General features: G+C 35.1%; 1 protein-coding gene across 1 annotated transcript; it reads left to right on the forward strand.

Annotated features, from left to right (window-relative positions):
• The first annotated feature begins 4209 nt into the window (after positions 1-4209).
• LOC141387230 (ribosome biogenesis protein BOP1 homolog) lies at positions 4210-8554 on the forward strand. The gene is made up of 6 exons (XM_073956583.1): positions 4210-4270; positions 4856-5290; positions 5354-6827; positions 6894-7381; positions 7905-8200; positions 8262-8554. Exons 2-6 carry the CDS (start codon positions 5180-5182, stop codon positions 8413-8415), a joined length of 2523 nt encoding a protein of 840 aa, XP_073812684.1. The 5' UTR covers positions 4210-4270; positions 4856-5179; the 3' UTR covers positions 8416-8554.
• The last annotated feature ends 224 nt before the right edge of the window (positions 8555-8778 follow it).

The following is an 8778-nucleotide window of genomic DNA, read 5'->3' on the forward strand; positions in this document are numbered from 1 at the left end:
AATTCTTTTTGGCGAACTAGACCAAATATGACTTCTTTTGTTCCGACCCTGGCTCAAGTTCCAGATTGCGAAGTATTCCTCTTTATTTCTGTAGAAGCATAGTTGCTATTTATTCTCTAATAAGAATCAATAATTGTTCTCTCCTGTTCCCCATTTATCAAGTTTGTAAATAATAAAATAATAAAAAACATGCATAAAAAATATTTTAATGAAAAAAGAGATTAATGGTCTGTTCCAATACTGCAAGAATCTACTAATGTTCACTATTTTTTCGATAACATAAAGGAAAAAATGTTATCGTAGTAAAAAATAGTAGATTTGTGCAGGTTCTGGAACAGAGCAAAAACTTCAGTCAAAATTAACGTTTAGAATTCCCATAACGCTTTTTCCAAAATATGTGCTGGCAACTCTAAACAATGCAATCAATCACTTTGAAGTGATACCACATTCTATTCTATCAACTGTTGGCAACGGCAAGCAAATTTTATTAACGGCGTTAAAAGTTCAAATACTCGTCTTTGCTGCTTTATCGTCCGCTTCACACCTCATTCTTATGTCTATTGGTTTGTTCCAGAACTGCAAGAATCTACTAATTTTTACTATTTTTTCCGATAACATAAAGGAAAAAATGTTATCGTAGTAAAACATAGTAGCTTCTTGCAGGTTCTGGAACACAGCAAAACTGCGAAGTTCTACATTCCATATGTTTTTGTAAAACGGACTAACTATGCAGATACATCTACCTTTATTATTACACCATGCCAGTTAACGTTTTAACAATATGCCTGTTCGATAACTTCGCAAGTAAAAAGTATTTGCAAGTTCTTGCAACTACTTGCAAGTTCTCTCATGGTCTGTTCCAGTACTGCAAGAATCTACTCATTTTTACTATTTTTTCCGATAACATAAAGGAAAAAATGTTATCGTAGTAAAAAATAGTAGCTTCTTGCAGGTTCTGGAACAGAGCATCAGTTCTCTTATACTGAAAAAGTTTGTTATCGAACAGCATTTTGTAAAAGTTTTTACAAATTTGTACAAACTTTTGGGTTATCGTACAGACCTAATATGTTTGCATTTACGAAATCTACTCGATTTCAACTGTCAATTCCATTGCACAAACGTCAAATGAAATCCAATCGATTTAATATGAGTTTTCATTTGACGTATACGTAAAGGAATTGACAGCTGAAATCGAGTGGATTTTGTAAATGTAAACATATGGTCTGTTCCAGTACTGCAAGAATCTACTAATTTTTACTATTTTTTCCGATAACATAAAGGAAAAAATGTTATCGTAGTAAAAAATAGTAGCTTCTTGCAGGTTCTGGAACACAGCAAAACTGTGAAGTTCTACATTCCATATGTTGTAAAACGGACTAACTATGCAGATACATCTACCTTTATTATTACACCATGCCAGTTAACGTTTTAACACATGGTCATGGCACAATTACCCAGGTTGTGGCATCGCAAAATTTTGAATATGTTATGTCAAAACTTTCTTTATGTTGTTGGGGAAATTACAACAAAAATATTTTTTTATAAAGGGATTTGACTTTTCATATTCGATCAGCTGGTGTGATACCACTACCTGGTAGTTCTGCCATGCACATGGTAGAACAAATACAAGGTAAAGTTAATACTACAACAAATACAACTCAAACAACAACCACAAAGGAATTTGTTTTTGTTTGTAACGTTACTGCCAGTTGTATTTGTAAACAAAACAAGGAAATGTCTATAAATTATTGGAATTTAAAAAACTAATAATTTTTCACATTTGGTTGAATATTTTGGAAAACATGAATGAAAATTCGTTACATTTTCAATTTTTATGTTTCCACATCATTCCACTAAATGCATAAATTCTCGCAGAAAGTAGAATTCTTGCAGAAAAGTTTGGAGTCGCTGGAAATTCATAGAAAAAGGAGAAGCTGTTTCAATGTTTTGTTTTAGAAATCAAAGAAGCACATGTTTATTAGGGCTTTATTTTTTTAAATTTTAACAAAATACCTCACATAGTAATAAACGTTGTATCGCCTCTAAAAGCGGTGATTTACTGCGCGGCTTATCGTTCGAACTTGGAGGAGGTTACATATCATTGATATGAAGAAGTCTTTCTGGGAAATGGTTTTTTCCGAATGATATATTTTTTTTCTCTAAAAATATATGTCCCTAATGTACATCGAAATAAAAATAAATGTATAAAATGTCATATGAAATTTGACACTAACGTTACAGTCCAGTTCAGTCAGCTGTGTATTGCTGCTACCTTTTCTTATTCTACCATGGTTTTAACAATGTTTGCATTTACGAAATCCACTCGATTTCAACTGTCAATTCCATTGCACAAACGTCAAATGAAATCCAATCGATTTAATATGAGATTTCATTTGACGTTTGAGCTATGGAATTGACTGTTGAAATCGAGTGGGTTTCGTAAATGTAAACTTAGCATAATACTAACGAATAAGTCAGAAATAAACGAAAAATAAACGTGAATTATTTGAGTAATAAATGATACAAAACGAATGAAAACTCATGAGGAATGTCATTTTATTTATTTTTACTGAAGCACAGAAGAAGAAATACCGCCGATTTTTCATATTATGTGAATGATTTTTTGAAAAATTTGTCTACATTTTTGTCTTCTTTTTTCTTTGTCAGCTGCCCAGCAAAAAAAAATGGAAGTGGTGCAAGTTGGAGTGAGGATTTCATTACATGCATGGATGCGCTTCCAGTGGACTAATGAAAAAGGCAATCCTTTTCCTCACATTTGGATTACATCCAACAAGCACTTTTATGTATAAACGATAAAAAATTCAATTTTCATTCAACAAATGAAATTAAAGTAATACGGCGTTTATATTATAGTTTTTTGCAGGGTTAACCTTCTTTATGAGGATTTGTTTGAAGTATATACAATGGAAATGACATTTGAAACCCAGACCCACTGGGTTAACCTTGTTATATATAAACGGCCTATAAGAATAAAACTAAAATGTCTTATTAATGGCCTGTTCCCGTACTTTACAAAGTGGTAAAAGTCGTAAACGATTTTCATACAAATTTTGTGTACGGGAACGCAAAACTCGTAAAAGTGGTAAAAATTGTAAAAATGGAGTGCTTCCTAGCTGCGTGCTGCGGAAGCAAAATGGAGTGCTTCCTAACTGCGTGCTGCGGAAGCAAAATGGAGTGCTTCCTTTCTGCGCGCTCCCTTGTAAAATTCACTGAGGAATTCATAGAAAAAGAAGCACTTCGTGACACTTGCACCAGTGATTTAACTGCTTCCGTGGATGCAAACTTTTTGCTGGGTGTTTATCGGTGTTGCCATCAAGTAGCACATATTACGCACAGATGTAGATACAAAATTCACAAAATAAGTATTATGGAAACCATGAAATATAAAATCTTTTCCGAAACCGACGAAAGCTTTTAGATAAAGACGAATGGTTCGTAAAATTTTACAAGAACCAAATTTTGAACGTATACTTTTTAGTTCGAATCGTTCGTGTGACAGGTAAGCATTTTTACAAAACAGGCGATTTTCATACCTGGCCTACCTCACCTTTAGATGTGTTCCTTTACATACCTGAGGTTACCATTTTTACCATTTGTTACCATTTTTAACCTGGAAATAGTTTCTTAACCCCAAAAAGGGGCAAAACTGGCAGCAATTTTTAAGAGAGTGGGAGAGGAGAGAGAGCAAAAATGACTTTCTCTTCTACCACAGGCTACCAGCCAAATTTCTTCAGGCAAAAAATGGTAGAACTGATTTTTCGACATTTGTTTGACGATTATTTGACAATGTAGAAAAAATGAACAAAAAACAGAAGAAAAAGTCAAACGCTGACAAAACAAAATTAAAATCTGTGAAATAAAAGAAGAAAATTGAATTTTTATTTTTCTTTTTGACATTGCTGCCAGATATACCATTTTTCCGTTCCTTTACTTTTCTGGTAAAAATGTTCATGAGAGAGCAATTTTGAGCAACTTTGACACTTTTCTCTTTTACCACCCTTACCATTAAAAAAGTAAAGGAACAAAGCTTATTTAGTTCGATAACAGGCATCTAAAGTGGGGTTCAGACGATCAGTTTTGACTGACAGCTTTGCTCAAATAATCGGTTGCTTGCCAGTGTGGTCGTTCATTTTTGTCATTCATCAGGCAACCACAAAATTTTTTGTGGATGTTGGACAGTCAGCTGATGGTTGTTTGTTTGTTTGACCGTGTGAACGAAACAACGTCAGTCAAGGAATAAATTAGCAGAGTAAATATCAAATAAAAGTTAAAAAAGTCGTGTGTTTTTATTAATTTGATTGATTATTATTGCAAATAAGAGATAAAAATAGCAGACAAAAATCTTTTCCTTCATTTTAATATCGGCCAAGCAAAAAATTGCAAACAAAACGACAAACATGGACAACGAAAATGAATTTTTAAAGGAATTTTTATGTTGCTACGAAATGCAAAGATGCCTCTGGGACATAACCAGTCCAGAATATATGATGCGCGACATTAAAACAAAAGCATATGGATAACTACTAAATGTTATGACGACGTCAAGAAGAAAATAAACGTAATCCGCTCATCGTACAGAAGGGAATTGAAAAAAAATAAAGCAATCTGAATCTTCTGGAGCTGGAGTGGGCAGCGTTTGGCTCAGAATCTCGAATTTCTTTTAAAATATTCACATGTGAATATTGTTTTAGGGAGGCTACCCATTCATTTACCCATTTCCTTCTTCTTGTCACTTTATTTTCTTCCTCTAAAAGCGAAATGATCAAAAATGCACATCCAAACTTTTTGTCATCCATATTTATTAATAAAAGTTGTTATTTATATGATTTTATAGCTAAGTGAACACAGTAATTTTTCAACTTGACTGTTGGTTTGTCATCCAACTTGAATGACTTGAATGACTGTTTGGCCGCTACGAACAGCACAACAAAACTGAAGCAATCGATATTTGACCAAAAGCTCTCAGTCAAAACTGATCGTCTGAACCCCACTTAATTTGTCAACAATAAACAATAAAGTCGGAAAAATCGACTAATCGATTTATCGAAAGTCGACTTGTGTATCCCTATTTCTACACGTGCCCCGTGCTTTGTGTTTATTCCAAATTTCGTTTAATATCGTTAACAAATTGGAATTTTTTATTAAATTATAAGAAAACATGGCCAAGAAGTCAACCAAAAGAAAAGCAGCAGAGGAGAAAAAAGAAGTGGTGTTAAAATCTAAGGAGGAATTAAGCGAGGAAGCCGAAGACAGCAGTGAAAATGAAGAGGTGAGAATTACTTGGTTGTTGGCATGCAACAATTCCAATAAAATGTGTTTTTCTTCTTTGTAGGAGGATTTATTACAGAAAGTCAATGAGGCTGACGGCGATAGTACAGATGATGAGGGTATAGAACAAAACTATCATTCAGACGATAGTGTTTTGGAATTTGAAAGTGACGATGAAGGTAATTTCACAAGTATCAAAGCCAAGGGGGCTGGAGAAGAAGAAGACGATCAGGAGGAGGGTTCAGATGAAGAAGACAGCATAGATGAGGCAGATATTGAGGACATCTCCGGCGAAGAAGAAGAGGAAGATGCAGATGATGAGGAAGACGATGCTGAAGAAGAAGATAGCGAAGATGAAGTACAAACTCTTAAGGAGAAAGCTAAAGACAATAAGGTAGAAGAGCAAATTATCAAAAAGAAAGAAAAGAAACCCAAAACTCCAAGTGCTAAACCCGCCAATGCTGCAAAAGCCTTAGAAGATTTTAATAATGAACTCAACAAAGGAGAGAAACCCAAGAAGGGAGCCACAACAGCCAATGGCACATCAAAACAATACAACGAATATGAAAATTCCGATACATCTGATGAAGAAGATATTCGTAATACTGTTGGCAACATACCCATGCATTGGTACGATGAATACAAACATATTGGCTACGATTGGGATGCCAAGAAAATTATTAAACCACCTAAAGGTGATCAAATCGACGACTTCCTACGCAAAATAGAAGATCCCAACTTCTGGAGAACAGTTAAGGATCCTCAAACTGGCCAAGAAGTAGTACTGACAGACGCCGATATTGAGTTGATTAAACGTATCAATTCATCACGTATTCCCAATCCCGAACACAATGAATATGAACCTTGGATTGAATGGTTTACTTCAGAAGTAGAGAAAATGCCTATTAAAAATGTACCCGATCACAAAAGATCTTTCCTTCCATCGGTGTCAGAGAAGAAGAAAGTTGGTCGTATGGTACATGCTCTGAAGATGGGTTGGATGAAGACCATGGAAGAGCTGGAAAAAGAGAAGCAGGCTAAACGCGGACCCAAATTCTATATGTTATGGGAAACTGATACCAGTCGTGAGCAAATGAGACGTATACATGATCCGGTCTCGGCACCTAAACGTGATCTACCCGGACATGCAGAATCTTACAACCCACCACCAGAATATTTGTTCGATGAAAAGGAACAAAAAGAATGGCTGAAATTGAAGGATGAACCACACAAACGTAAGCTGCACTTTATGCCACAGAAATATCGTTCATTGCGTGAGGTTCCAGCCTACCCACGTTATTTGCGAGAACGTTTCTTGCGTTGTTTGGATCTGTATCTGTGTCCCAGAACAAGACGTGTCAAATTGAATATTGATGCTGAATACTTGATACCGAAATTGCCATCACCCAAAGATTTGCAACCATTCCCCACAGTTGAAAGTTTGGTATACAAAGGTCATACAGATTTGGTGCGTTCCGTTAGTGTGGAACCCAAGGGAGAATATATGGTATCTGGTTCAGATGATAAGACAGTTAAAAGTAAGTTTTATTTAATACTATTTAAAATCTTGAGATAGTAAAATTTAATTTCTTATTCAATTGCAGTTTGGGAAATTGCCACTGGTCGTTGTATACGCACCATTGAGACTGATGATGTTGTACGTTGTGTTGCCTGGTGTCCCAATCCAAAGTTGGCAATTATTGCTGTTGCCTCGGGTAATCGGTTGTTGCTCATTAATCCCAAAGTTGGTGATAAAATGCTGGTGAAGAAAACTGATGATCTATTAGCGGAGGCACCGCAAATCGATACCCTGGAAAGTGATCGCATTAAGACAGCCGTTCAATGGGCCACAGCCGAGCCTGCTGAGCAAGAAAAGGGCGTCCGTTTGGTTATAACCCATTTCAAACCTATACGTCAGGTTACTTGGCATGGTCGTGGTGATTATATAGCCAGTGTAATGCCCGAGGGTGCTAATCGTTCAGCTATTATTCATCAACTCTCTAAGCGGCGATCACAAATACCATTTGCCAAGAGTAAAGGTCTTATCCAGTGTGTTTTGTTCCATCCAATTAAACCATGTCTATTTGTGGCGGTAAGTGAAATGAGTTTTATATTAACTTCTATTGGAGCAAGTTGAGTTTAAGCATTGGGTCCAAATGTTTTTCCATAGTTAGGTCTCGTAACCCTGATCACAAATATATATAACATTAATTGCGGAAGTCCATACTTCCCGAGATATGGACCTACAAATTTCCGAACATTCCTTTGTATATAACCTCGTTAGTTTTGAACGCATAATGACAATATGGACACCATTGTAAAGCTTATGGAATAATAGCAAAATCTTCTTTAAGTAATTTTCTTGTAAATAGCTGGTCTATGGCCGGGGATATAATACTTTCTCCTATGGACAGGTGCAAATCTCGGGAATAGGAACAACATTTTCTTTTAAATTATAAATTTTTCTTTAAGAAGCCGGGAATTTTCTCTTATTGACGTGCAAATTTCCGGAAATGGAAAAATGTGTTAAAATTGTAAATTTTTCTCTAAATAGTTGGAATATGATGTTAACAATGTAATTTCGCCAACTCATGATTTTACTTTTTTAATTCCAGACCCAACACAATGTTCGCATTTACGATTTGGTTAAACAAGAACTTATTAAAAAATTACTTACCAACTCTAAATGGATTTCGGGTATGTCTATACATCCAAAAGGCGATAACTTGCTGGTCTCAACTTACGACAAGAAAATATTGTGGTTTGATTTGGATCTGTCGACGAAACCATATCAAACAATGCGTCTACATAAGAATGCCGTACGCAGTGTGGCCTTCCATTTGCGTTATCCTTTGTTTGCCTCTGCTAGTGATGATCAATCAGTTATCGTTTCACATGGCATGGTTTATAAGTGAGTAGAATAAAAATTTGGATTTAACGATCTTTTTGACTAATTTTATTTAATATTTTAGTGATTTACTACAAAATCCCTTGATTGTACCACTGAAAAAACTACAGACTCACGAAAAGGTGGAAGAGTTTGGTGTTCTCGATGTTTGCTGGCATCCTGTACAGCCATGGATATTCTCGACTGGTGCTGATCAAACTATTAGGCTTTATACATAATTTTAATGTGTTCGCCTTATTTATGAGATACATAATAACTATATTAATTTAGTTGTGTGATTTTTTAAGTTGTGAAAATTTTATTTCATTATAGAAGAATAAACTAAACATTTGTATAGATTTACAAAATGGAAGAAAATGTTCGAAATGCCTACTTTGGGTGGAGAAGGATTTTAAAAGAATTTGTGCATACCAATCAAGATCTTTAGAATACCGGTATCCTATCCTATGTTTTGTATAATGAATTTCGCAAGTCAAAACACAATTTCAAATCAAAACTCACAAGGTGTGAAGTATTATGGTTTCAGCATGTCATGTGTGGAGCTAAACAGCGAAAGTCTAATAATGGAAGGAATGTAAGTG

This window comes from Musca autumnalis, unplaced genomic scaffold, assembly GCF_047663935.1.
Source record: "Musca autumnalis isolate F117 unplaced genomic scaffold, ASM4766393v1 scaffold_5, whole genome shotgun sequence".
Classification (NCBI taxonomy): Eukaryota; Metazoa; Arthropoda; class Insecta; order Diptera; family Muscidae; genus Musca; species Musca autumnalis.